General features: G+C 46.7%; 1 protein-coding gene across 1 annotated transcript in view; it reads left to right on the top strand.

Moving 5' to 3' along the window:
- The window catches only part of malrd1 (MAM and LDL receptor class A domain containing 1), a 314776-nt gene that overhangs the window by 281113 nt on the left and 19824 nt on the right, over positions 1-13839 (top strand). Inside the window, exons 26-27 of the mRNA XM_078535594.1 lie at positions 2313-2407; positions 2497-2590. Coding sequence (XP_078391720.1) covers positions 2313-2407; positions 2497-2590 — 189 coding nt within the window. The remainder of the gene's footprint in view (positions 1-2312; positions 2408-2496; positions 2591-13839) is intronic.

Here is a 13839-nt window from a genome sequence, read left to right as displayed (position 1 = left end):
CTTTCCCCGGCATCAAGGGCCCTGGCGGTGGAAATCCCGCCTGCTGAGAGCTGCTGGCCAACCAGAAGCCGACAGCTCTATTGAATGACAATGCCACTGTGGAGGCAGTGGCTGCTGCTGGTACAGCACCCAACTGAGGTCTCGGATCGCCATTAGATCCCAGGCCAGGGGTGTGTGATGGCAGGAGGGAGGTTGCGGGTCGCAGGGAAAGGGGGGTTGGTAGCAAGGGCAGTGGGGTGGCTCTTGATGCTGGGTCCCTCAATCAGGCATCGAATGCCTTTGAAACAGGGACACCCCCCTCCCCCAGAAGCCCATAAGCAACCCTGCACAGATTTGATTGTTGTGCTCCCTGTGTGGCGGGCCCACTGCCTGCTGCTGGGTTAATACCAGAGGCGGCAGGATAAGGCCCTTAAGTGGCCATTAATTGCCTACTTAAGGGCCTCAATTGCCAGCGGAGCGCAAAGGCCATCCATGGACCTTCCTGACACTGACTTAATCAGGTTGGAGGTGGGAAGGTGGTGAGGTTCCTACCTTCCTGCCTGATTAAATGCCACCAAACTCACTACACGGAGAGAACTAGATTCCACCCATAGTCGCCCAAGATGCCTAGAAAGGCCTGATTCAGGCACGGATTACTTAAACTGAGGCAGTGCGGCGTTCTGGCACAGAAATTCTGGACCCATTTACACCCCACCCCCACCTCAACCCCCAGTACAAATCAATACCACAATAAACAATTTGTGCCTTTCACAGACACCTCATCTTCAATAAATGCAAAATACTGCGAACGCTGGGGATCTGAAATAAAAACAGAAAGTGCTGGAAACACTCAACACATCTGGCAGCATCTGTGGAGAGAGGAACAGAGTTAAAGTTTCAAGTCCAATATGACACCCATGTGCATTTACTGTTCCTTACCCATCTTTCTTCGACTACTCTTACATGGTGCTCCCCTGTGACATCAGCAGAGGTTGGGACAGGCTGCTCATTCCCTACTCTGGCTGCTCAAATGCTCTTGGCCCAACCCTGTGTTGGTGCAGCCTCAGACTCTGAGAAGTCTTCATTCAATTCCTTTGGGACCCTTGAACAGATATGATAGATGTGATTTAGAACTGACAAGATCAGAGTTAAGACATCATTGTGCAGAGAACATCTTTCATTGACTGCTGACATCAAGCCAACATGAGTGAGTGTTGTGTGCCATATGGCTCTGTGATATTTTATTCTGTCAGATGGGAGATCCCCATCTTCCTGCCTCCAATAGCTAGGCACGTTGAGATCTGCCTTATGTCCAGCTCCTCCTCCTTGGCAGCTGTCAGTTTGGAGATGACTGGAGAGCCACCTCCAGTTCACTGCCTCTCCCTGGTGTTCTTCTCCTGTAGGGAGGGAAAGGAGAGACCTACAAGTGTGAGAAATGGAAGGTGTTAAAATGATGGATGGGCAACATCTATGGAGGATTGCTGAAGGATAGGTGAGGCATCACAGTTAAATGAGGGTGAGTGTCAATAATGGATGGTCAGATGGGGGTGTGATGAAGTGCCTACGCAGAGAGGGATGGGTGCACCAGAAAGGTAAGCTGGTATGATGAGTGTTGTGCAGGACAAGGCTTGGGGAGGCAGAGTCTTTGGTTTGGGCTAAGACACATCAGAATATACTTGAATGTGCCATACCACTCATCTTTCCTGACATGATTAAGTAATTTAACCCCATTTGACAGATACAGATGCATGGCACCATGCTCCTGCTGCAGATCCCCTCAGTGACTGGCTCTCTAAGGCAGGCTTTTTCCTCCCATAGTCAAGGAACAGAATCTCCCTATGGGCCCTTGCAGCCCACAGCACTATCTCTAGAAAGGCATCATTGAAGTGTGGTGTTGCCTTGTTACATTGTGTTTCCATTCCTCAAGGTTTTGGCTCTGTCAAAAGGCCTCGACAATGCTTCAAATCTCAACTTTCCAGGGTGCCTTTATATAGTTGAGTTGAAATCAATGGATGCAGGATCTCAGCAAGCCCGCTCACTCTAGTTGCTCGGGAAGTCATGATTCAAATAGAATAGCTGGGTTAAAAAAGCCACTGATAAGATCTGGAAACTTTGGGTTCTCCATGCATTCTCGAGCTCCACTGCTGCAACTGGGGTAAAAAGTTCAAATTCGTACTATGAGATATAATAGCAAAGGCATTGCTCTAAGACAGTTAGAAAATACCTTTTTTTTTTAAAGTAGACTATTTAGAAAAGAAGAGTGTGTCTTTGAATATTGTATTTTGAGTTTCCAGTTAATTCCTAGGATTTTTTTTCCTTTGCCTGTTTTCCAGGTGCCTGAGCCAGTGGAAAGGAAATCGATGCCACATTAAGGTCAAACCAACAGGACCTCTCAGTCCTCCTCCAGCATCAAAGAAAGATGAAAATGGTAAAGAAAATGTGCCAATGGTTAAGTAATTGTCTTCTACAGTCTCCTGACATTGCTCATTTTTTTTTTCGTTTTCTTTTTCTATCTAGTGTCCACGTGGGTGGGACTGGGCGTTGGCTTAAGTTTAGTTGTGCTCAGTCTCGTCGCCATTTTGGTTGTACTCTCAGAAAAGAAGAAATGCACGTATGTAGTACCGTATGAGTTTTTATTGTTTTACATTGGTGAGCATATTGGACTTCTGCACATAAACCTGAGAAAATGTACAAACGTAAAAAAGTATGAAGTAGGAAAAGGCATATGTGGTCAGCTGAACTCTTTCATTTTAACACACCATATGAGGTATATTTCACCTCCACTAGGTAATCTGATAAGAAATGTGAAAAACCAGAGGTAAAGCATCCAAAAAGATGAACTTAAGTGTAATATCTCTCGCCAACATACTTGATCTTAAATTTCAGGATGTCAATATTACATTGAAGGAAAGCTTGAATCTATATGCACTTCAGTATTTCTTTCAAAAAGTATCAAAGTGTTTCACATACTATTAATTAGTTTGAGATGCTGTATCTGCAAGCAAACATACTAGCCATGTTTGGCACAGCAGTATCCCATACACAACAATGGGATGAATTAACAGTTAATTTGTTTTTGGTATGTTGATTGAGGGAGAATTGTTGGCCAAGTTACCAGGACATTACGACTTTAGTTATTCAGCCCTGACAAATTACATTTCACAGTTTGCATTTCCATAGTGCTCAAGCATCCCAGAACAAAGTGACTACAGAAAAGGCACAGTTTGGTTGAGATGTAATATGTTTGTTGACAACCAGCAAAATCACAATGAAGAACTTTCCAATAGTCCTGACAAGCCTTGCATGATGGGTCTGGAAACCAAAATTCAGCACAAGGCCAAACGCAAAATACTGTGGATGCTGGAAATCTGAAATAAAAGCAGAAAATGCTTTTTTTTCACTGGTCTGGCAGCATTTGTGGAGAGAGAAACAGGGTTAATGTTTCAAGTCTCCATGACTCTTCTTCAGAACTAAAGAGAAGTGGAAATGCGATGTACTGGATTTTATGCTGTTTAAGAAGGGGTGGAGCAAGTAGAGCAAGATCAAAGGTCAGGGAAAGGTGACAGCTAAGGAGAGATTGACTAAGATGTCATGGACACAACAAAGGGAGTGTTAATGGTAGTGGTATAGAGTAAAGAAGATGCTGATAGTGCCATAAAGGTAAAATAGCACAAGATGTTAATAGCAGAACAAGGGTCAGTGTGCTGTGAAAGCACCATATAGAAACAAGCAACTGATGGCCCCGTGGGGAAAAATAATTTTAAAAATGAACAAATAAATAAAAGAATAACATTTTTAAAATAAATAAATAAATAAAAGTTGGATTAAAAAGCGGGTCATGATGGAGGAGAGAGTTCATCGGTCTAAAGTTGTCGAACGCAACGTTAAGTCCAGAAGGCTATAAAGTGCCTAATCGGAAGAAGAGGTGCTGTTCCTCCAGTTTGCGTTGAGCTTCACTGGAACATTGCAGCAGGCCAAGAATGAACATGTAGGTATGAGAGCAAGATAGTGAGTTGAAATGGCAAGCGACAGGAAGGTCTGGATCATGCTTGTGGACTGAATCTTGTGTCCGTGACATCTTTGTCAACCTCCCCTTAGCTGTCATCTATCCCCGAACTTCTATCTTGCTCCACCTGCTCCACCCCCTCTTAAACAGTGTAAAATCCATCAGATCACATTTCTACTCCTCTCTAGCTCTGAAGAAGAGTCATATGGACTTGAAACGTTAACCCTATTTCTCTCTCCACAAATGCTGCCAGACCTGCTGAGTTTTACCAGCATTTTCTGTTTTTATTTCAACACCTGGACCTTTCCCAGCATTAGGAAAGCTATCCAGAGCGTGCACTCAAATTCCAATATGCACTCCAATCTATATGCAGACTGATAAAGAATCAAACATGGGAATGTGCCGGTGAAGATGTTGCAGGATAGAATTTCCACTGCTCTGATCTGGCTGTGACTCCATCCAAAATCCCACAGCCAGAGACAATTTAAATAATGGGAACAAACGGTCACAACTGGAGCAGTACAATAGGAATGGGCACCTCACACACGGTACTTAAGAGTGAGGAAGGCAGAAGCTGCTCAGGCCAAAGACTCAAAGTCCTGCCACAGCCCTCAAACAGTGCCACTGGCTGGCCAATCTACATCCTAGATCTACTGCTGTACTGACATTTTTTGTTCTTATTGCAATGAATCAATATGCTAATGGTGGATCCCACTTCTGGCCTAGAATGGAATCCACACCTGCTTTCGCATTAGGGAGCTCAATATTGGTTGAGGGTTGTTGTTAGGAAGACCATTCTTGTTTTGTAGGTCATTGACACTGATTCTAGCAAAGATGGAAGCTATGTTGGGTTACATCTAAACCGGAAGGGAGCTACTGTACTGACAAAGTGGTTAAATAGGGAATTGAACGTCCATTTAAATAAAAATAGCTGGAAAAACTCAGCAGGTCCGACAGCATCCGTGGAGAGGAATGCAGTTAATGTTTTGAGTCCGTATGACTCTTCATCAGAACTAAAGAAAAATAGAAATGAGGTGAAATATAACCTGTTAGAGGGGGGTGGGACAGGTAGAGCTGGATAGGGGGCCAGTGATAGGTGGAGGCAAAGAAGAGATTGCCAAAGACGTCATAGACAAAAGGACAAAGGGACGTTGTCGGTGGTATTAGCTAAAGGATGTGCTAATTTTAGCAGCTTATATTTCACCTCATTTCTATTTTTCTTTAGTTCTGATGAAGAGTCATACGGACTTGATGTGTTAACTGTATTCCTCTCCGCAGATGCTGTCAGACCTGCTGAGTTTTTCTGGCTATTTTTGTTTTTGTTTCAGATTTCCAGCATCTGCTGTATTTTGCTTTTGTCCATTTAAATAAGGAAAAAAGAGGGTGGAGAATATCATAGCAATTAGGAAGATCAAATAGATATGGGAATAACAGAAAAAGTCAATTTACAAATAATGAATATTTCAGCAAAAAGGGATAAATAGAGCAAAGGAGGAAAATCAAAAAGGAACCAGGCATTAGCTTGAACAAAAAAAGTGCATAGGAGTAGTTTTAAATCTGAACAAATAAAGATAAAATACTTGTGCCACAATGCTCAAAGTGTGGGGAATAAACCAGGAGAATTGGGAGCAGTTATGTCAAGAAGATATAGGTATCAATAACACCTACTGAAACTGGGTTCCAAACTGGACAGAAGTGGAAAATAAATCTATCAGATAGAATATTATAAGGAGAGCAGAACAGTTAAGAATGGAGGAGGAATAGCAATATTTTGAAGAAGATGGTATATGTTGTAGAACGAACTGATATGCACATTTCAGAGTCAATATGATTAGGGATCAAAAAAAAAATGGATTGTTACATAAGTGGGATTGTACCACTAATTGCAGCAGAGAAATCAACGATGAAATCTATTGACAGACCAATGAGACAAGTTATTGTTCTAGGAGATTTAAATTACCCGCACATTGATTGGGACAGAGAGAAAAGGGAATGAAATTTCCACCATGTGTAGGATTCCTTCTTTCTGCTCATATACAAGGGAAGAGGCATTGCTACATGCAATTAGAGTAATTAAATGGATCAGATACAGGAGATGAAATAAATGTTAATGAGCATCTTGGGTACAGTTGCCATAATATAACAAGATTTAAGATCCAAATAGAAAGGAAAAAGGTTGGTTCAAAAGCATATTTCAGAAAGATGAAAAGTGAACCAGTAATGGTGAGCTACAAAGAGAAATCCTAACACAGAGCTTAGGTCAACAATGGGATATTTTTTGAAAGGAAATTACAATGCTGCAGAATAAAGAATAGCATTAAAAAATATACTAAGGGCAGAATCGTCCCAAATTTGCACTAAATGTGGTAGCTGGTGGGAAAAAGGACATTTTACCTGCCGGCCGCAATGGCGGCTTTTTCTGCCATATCATCCTCTACCCGGCGCATTCTACCTCATTAATAATGCATTCCCGGAAAACATGCTAGGTTCTGGTGGGGCGACCTCTGATTCGCCCGTCCCGCTGTCACCACAGGCCTTCAGTCAACCAGGCGCCATTTCAAGGCCGCCCCTGCACAGAGCTAGCACTCTTCAAGGGATAGGAAGCTGCTGGGAACTGATGGCTGCCAAAGGGAGGAAACATGCTGCCCCCAGATTTGGCGACGCCTCCCACGAGCACTGACTGGATGCAGTGGAGGCCCATGGCGAAGTCCTCTGCCCCCGCTCTGGGCCAAGGCCAGCAAGCAAGGTTACCAATCCAGCATGGGAGGCGATGGCAGCGGTGGTCAGTGCCAACACCCTGCAAAGGAGGACAGCCACCTTGTGCAGAAAAAGGATAAATGGTCTCATCACACATCCACAGGGATCTCACACTTCAAGCACGCACACACACACCCTCACATCTCCATCAGGCTCATATCCTGTTGAGCTTATGTCCTCATCCTGTCCATGGCTCCGCTCACCATACAAACATTCTATGCTATGCCATGCTTCCTTCTCACACTCACTCCATCTGTTTTCATGCAGGAGAAGCTGGCTCACAACAGCACAGAGAGGTCCCAGTCCGGAGGTGGAGTGGCCCACATTAGACTCCTCGCTCACTTTGAGGAGTGGGCCATCGCGCTGACTGGTGTGGACATGAACTGTGCCTGCGGCAACAGTGAGATCGGTGGCGAACACCCACATGAGGATCCTGCATCACATCATCCCTTCCTCAATGCAACTGTGAGTGCTCTCTTTCCTGCTTTTGACTCTGCTGCCATGCATTAATTATCTCTACTTTGGTTCACAGGGAGCTGTGCCAAGGGACCTCAGCCAGCCAATCCCTCAGTTCCATCCAGGTCCTCAAATCCAGCCAAGAGGACACATCCTCCATTGAAGAGCTGGAAATAAGCAGCCTGGAGGACCCATCACAGCACTTACCCACACCCTCCACCAGCGCAGAGACACACACCTCAGTGGGATCTAGATCTAGAGTAGGCTCAGGTTCACAATCTGGTAGTCACCGCACAGACATATGTCTGAAGCAGGAGGAGGCAGGCTCAGCCAAGCTCCATGTCACTCGGAACACTTCTGGGAAAGAGGCATCTGTGAGATCCAAGTCAGATGATGAGCCTCTGGATTCAACCTTCCAACTCATCCTGGAGAGTCAGCAGAAGGCGAGGGAAAATCACGCAGAGCTGATGGAAGCCCCCAACAGAGTGGCATGCGAATCGGAGGAATGCACCCACCTGCTCTCTGATGAAGTGGTGCCCCCATGTGTGCGCATGGTGGTCTCCATGGGGAGAATGGCAGACACCTTGGAGACTCTGATCCAGTAGAATGCAGAGATGCGCGCAGACCTGCACTTCATCGCATTAGCCATGGGTGAGTTCCTGCAGTGGCAACACAAGAGGGAAACGTAGCACCTCGACATCCCTCCAGGTGCCCCTTCCCTTCAAGGAGTCAGACCGGGGCCCTTGTGCACCCAAAGGGAGGAGGAGTGGCAGCTGGACATTCCTGGGTCATCCACTCAGGAATCTCAGAGGCTGTCCACTCCCTCCGCGTCCCTTTTGCCTGTGACCTCCTGAACCTCGCCCTCTATTACCTCAGGAGGAGCAGATGGCCCACAGAATGACAACTAATGCAAGCCGGGACCCTCAAGGCCTTGGATCTCCAGAGGACGCATGCCAAAGTCATCAGAGGCAACAGGGCCAGGCATTGCACAGGATGTCCCCGCCTATCCTGCAGATGTCATGGCAGCACCTAGAAGAAGTGGTAGGCCTAGAAAACTTAACAATTTCTGATCACAAGTGGTTGCACGGGTAAACACATTTTGTCACCTTATAATCTGAAAATATATTCACTTTCATCGAGTAATGTGTAATGGTGTCCTTCAGTTTCATTTACAGGTTTCGCGAGTCATCCCCCTTCATCAGAAACCTCCACCCCCTCAGCGAAAGCAGTTCAGCTCTATGCAGCCAGACCACGAGTGATTCTGGAGAGAGAAGTGTGTATGTGGCAGGGCCTTTGGGAGCCTCATGCTAGCACTCTCCTACACAGGCGGATCCTTCCTCATCTTAATGTCCTGAGCATTTTCAATGCTGCCTGCTGGGATTTGGTTTCAGTTCTCCATCTGAGCTGAGCTGCATCTTCCACAGATCGTATTCCCATGCAACACCTGTGCCCACCCAACAGGAGGCTCCGCTCACTTTCACTTTTGAAAAATGGTAGTTGTCACATTTCTGATCAGCTCCCCCATCCTTTCCCCTCCCTGATGTCCTTTCCCCCACCACTGTTGAACCCCGCCTGGCATCACCTTCTGCCTTCCCGCCATCACCTACTAACCAAAACCTTTCTCTTTCCAGGATATCCAGGTGAATGTGCATGGTCCCTACCTTCCCGAGAATTCCACCCCATCCACATTGACCTTCCCGACCTCCTCCTTCCCACTCCCATGGCCTGTGTCTGCCTCCAAGTCCCCACCAACCACCCATGCCGTCCCTTCTACTGCTACTGTCGCACCCTCACCCGTCCGGCTCACTCTGCCCCCTCTCATTCTCACCATTCCCTCCTACCACACCTACCCTCAGTTCATTCCCCAGGAGGCATTGATTCCACAGACCCCTCCCTTGCACATTCATCTGGACATTTCCCCCCTTATTCACTCCTCCACCCTTACCCTCTCCTCCCCCGGACTCCTTCCTCTCCCTGGACCCCTCCCCCCTCCGAAGTCCTCCTCCCCCCGAACTCTTTCCCTCCTTTCGAATTCCTTCTTCCCCTGGACTTCATCCCCCCTCTGAACTCCATTCGCTCTCTGAACCCCTTCTCCCGTTCGACCTTCTTCCCTAACACCTTCCTTCCCCCTTGCACCTGCCTTCCCAGGTACCGCATCCTCCCCTGTTACCACCTCCTCCCCTCCTTATCCTTCTTCCCCACTCCCAACCTCACCACCTGACACCCTTATTGCCCCCTTCCCAACCCACAATGGCTCCCCCAACACCTTCGTTCCCCCCCTCCCAAACTCACCCCTCTCGGTACATCTTCCTCTCTCAGTCAAACCTAGAACTTCCTCTCCCACCCCAGCCTCCCCGTTGCACCTTCCTCTCCCACTCACAGCTGGACCACCTTCTCCCTCATCCTTAGCAGCCCATGGTCATGACCGCGATGCCCCGAAACAGACCCCAGGCATCAGCAGAGACCTCCCACCTTCCATGAGCTGCTTCGTGGTGGAGCCATGGAGAATCCACCCAGCGTGCGATGCATGTGTTCCTCCAGGGTCCGGTAGCTGTAGGGCTCCAGTATCTTCTTCTCCTCGGATGTCCGCAATGTGAGAAAGGCCCTAACGGTAAGTCCCGACTTCTGCACGTCACATTTGTCAAGACGTGTTCTGCACCGGCATGTTTTCTCACCAACGTGGGCGGTAAAATTGACGTGGCGGGGGGGATGATTCCGGCTGGCAGGCAAGATGATAAGATGCAAACGCATTGAAATTAAGTTCCTGACATTGGATGGCGGGAAAGGTAGCCCGCCATTGACGGGCGGAGCGGAGGACTGCAAATTGGTTTCACGACAGCATACAACCAATTTTTGGCCTTCTTGCCATCTTGTCCACTCACATCCGCCATGACACCTGAAGGCCTAAGTTTCAAATGTTATAGATGGATAAAGCAAAGAGCGAACATGCGGCCTGTAGGTATTAAAAATTATTTTTAATCAAAGATATACAAGAAAGTAAGGTGAAATTAAAGGCGAGATTGAGGAATCATGGAGACAATGTGAAGAGAGAATCTCAAAAAATATTTTAAAAACTATAAATGTTTCTGCAAATATATCAGTGAAAAGAAAATTATCAAATGGGATCTCTGAGATATGAGGATAGTGAGTTAACAGAGGAGAGTCGGAAATTGTTCAAGATTATTAACAGCTACTTTGCTACGGTGCTTGCAAAAAGAATAATGGGGACAAGGTAAACCGTGAATTGGGTGACAGTGAAATTTGTGAAATTATACTAAATAAAAGGAAAATAAGGGAATTTAAGCTTATGATCAAAGTTCCAAAACCTGATAAAAATACATAAGAGAGTCCTGAGGGAAATGGGAGAAAGAAATGATGAAGGCCGTGGAAGTTATATTTCAGGGCTTCACTGAGTGTCCATGTGTACTGGAGACCCGGAGAAGATGAACAATATAATTTTCAAAAGAGGCACAGCTGGGTGGAACCCACTCCGGGAATGTTTCCGGATCCCGAGACTGCACTGCGTCAGTGGCAGTAACGCAACACAATTGTCAAAGTGCAGCCACTAGTTGACCAAAGGGCAGGCTCAACACCAAATTAGGGCCCTTGTGCATGGGCAGGAGGCGGAGGTTGGCATAGAGGGATAATTTAATAGGCAAATGGCAGCTATGACTGGTCTTTCCATTGCCTTTACAGATAGATGAGCAGTGGGCGCAGGGGGTCAGCAGTCGTTTTCACAGCTCCACATTTTTTCTGATGCCTACCTTGAGGTTCTGATCAAGGCTGGAGAGACAGGAAAGCTGTACTCTTCTCTCCATCTGGAAGAAGAGCTACAACTAGCCAAACCAAACAGGCAGGTTCTGTTGAAGGGTCATGAGGACTCAAAACGTCAACTTTATTCTTCTCCCCCGATGCTGCCAGACCTGCTGAGTTTTTCCAGGTAATTCTGTTTTTGTTAGGCATGGCTAGTGATCGCCACAGATTCCAGCAGCCACATGTTCCTTTTAAGAGTTCAAATACTCCTCACAAATTCAAGCCTCTCAGCCCTAGATATGGCAACTCTGTGGGTGGGATTTTCCACACCCACCCACCGCCAGGATCTTCCGGTTCTGCCACAAGTCAATGGGCTTCTGGCTGGGGGCGCCACCTCACCCACGGTGGGTCATGCCCGCGACGGGGACAGAAAACCCTGGCCTGTGCCACTGCATGAACAATTGAGTTTCACTCTCAACTTTTAAACACCTTTTTCACACATAAGCACTAATGGCTCCCAGCTGTGTTCCTAACAGCTGTGCTCAAACATGTCCCAGGCCTTCCATGTTCCCTATGCTGGCCATTTGAAACTTGCCACCTGTTGCTCCCCATACTCCTAACCAGCTCTACAACAAGCTCAACAAGCAATTCATTGGAGGTGTGCTGGAGGCTGGCTCCCCCCCTTACCGCCTTCCCTTTGAAAATTCTAAATGTATCACTGAGGAGACGGGAACCAGTGACATTTTCCAAGTGTGCAATTTTCCCAGGCCGCCCTCACCCAAACTCACCTCCACAAATGATTGAAAACTCAGCCCAGCTAACCCGCGAAATTATAGGTCAGCTAGTTTAACATCTTGGTTCAGGAAAATATTGGAAGCTTTACTCACAGAATCACAGTGCAGAAGAGGCCCTTCGGCCCATCGAATCTGCACCGACATGTGAGAAACACCTGACCTACCTACCTAATTCCATTTACCAGCACTTGGCCCATAGCCTTGAATGTTATGACGTGCCAAGTGCTCATCCAGGTACTTTTTAAATGATGTGAGGCAACCCGCCTCCACCACCCTCCCAGGCAGCGTATTCCAGACCATCACCACCCTGTGGGTAAAAGAATTTTTCCTCACATCCCCCCTAAACCTCCTGCCCCTCACCTTGAACTTATGTCCCCTCGTGATTGACCCTTCAACTAAGGGGAACAGCTGCTCCCTATCCACCCTGTCCATGCCCCTCATAATCTTGTACACCTCGATCAGGTCGCCCCTCAGTCTTCTCTGCTGCAATGAAAACAACCCAAGTCTATCCAACCTCTCTTCATAACTTAAATGTTTCCTCCCAGGCTACATGCTGGTGAATCTCCTCTGCACCCCCTCCAGTGCAATCACATCCTTCCTATAATGTGGCGACCAGAACTGCACACAGTACTCCAGCTGTGGCCTCACCAAGGTTCTATACAACTTCAACATGACCTACCTACTTTTGTAATCTATGCCTCGATTGATAAAGGCTAGTGTCCCATATGCCTTTTTCACCACCCCACTAACATGCCCCTCTACCTTCAGAAATCTATGGACACACATTCCAAGGTCCCTTTGTTCCTCAGAACTTCCTAGTGTCATGCCGCTCATTGAATACTTCCTTGTCAAATTACTCCTTCCAAAGTGTATCATCTCACACTTTTCAGGGTTAAATTCTATCTGCCACTTATCTGCCATTTGACCATCCCGTCTATATCTTCCTGTAGCCCAAGACACTCAGCCTCACTGTTAACCACCTTTGTGTCATCCGCAAACTTACTAATCCTAACCCCCCACATAGTCATCTATGTCGTTTATATAAATGACGAATAATAGGGGATCCAGCACAGATCCCTGTGGTACGCCACTGGACACTGGCTTCCAGTCACTAAAGCATCCTTCTGTCATCACCCTCTGTCTCCTACAACTAAGCCAATTTTGAATCCACCTTATCAAATTACCCTGTATCCCATGTGCATTTGCCTTCTTTATAAGTTTCCCATGTGGGACCTTGTCAAAGGCTTTGCTGAAATCCATATAAACTACATCAACTGTACTACCCTCATCTACACACCTGGTCACCTCCTCAAAAAATTCAATCGAGTTTGTTAGGCATGACCTCCGTCTGACAAAGCCATGCTGACTATCCCTGATCAAACCTTGCTTCTCCAAGTAGAGATAGATACTCTCCTTCAGAACTTTCTCCAATAGTTTCCCACTGACGTGAGACTCACTGGCCTGTAGTTCCCTGGCTTATCTCTACAATCCTTCTTAAATAACGGAACCACATTAGCTGTTCTCCAGTCCTCTGGCACCTCCCCCGTGGCCAGAGAGGAATTAAAAATTTGGGTCAGAGCCCCTGTGATCTCCTCCCTTGCCTCCCTCAGCAGTCTGGGACACAAATCATCCGGACCTGGAGATTTGTCCACCTTTAAGCCTGCCAACACCTCCAATACCTTGTCATTCCCAACATCAATTTGCTTAAGAACCTCGCAGTCTCACTCCCCGAGTTCGATACCTTCATCCTCATTCTCTTGGGTGAAGACGGACATGAAGTATTCATTCAACACTCTAGCGATGTCCTCTGGCTCCACCCATAAATTGTTCCCTTGGTCACTTATGGGCCCTACTCTTTCCCTGGCTATCCTCTTCTCATTGATAAACTTATAGAATATCTTTCCCCTACTTTTACAAGCCAGAGCTTTCTCATATCCCCTCTTTGCTCTCCTAATTGCTTTCTTAAGCTCCACCCTGCACTTTCTGTACTCCACTAATGCCTCTGCTGATTTGCTTCCCTTGTACCTGCTAAAAGCCTCTCTTTTCCTTTTCATCATAACCTGAATATCTCTGGTCATCCATGGTTCTTTGGGC

The sequence above is a fragment of the Cetorhinus maximus genome, chromosome 3, assembly GCF_964194155.1.
Source record: "Cetorhinus maximus chromosome 3, sCetMax3.hap1.1, whole genome shotgun sequence".
In the NCBI taxonomy this organism is placed as follows: Eukaryota; Metazoa; Chordata; class Chondrichthyes; order Lamniformes; family Cetorhinidae; genus Cetorhinus; species Cetorhinus maximus.
This window is presented reverse-complemented; position numbering and strand designations above follow the sequence as displayed.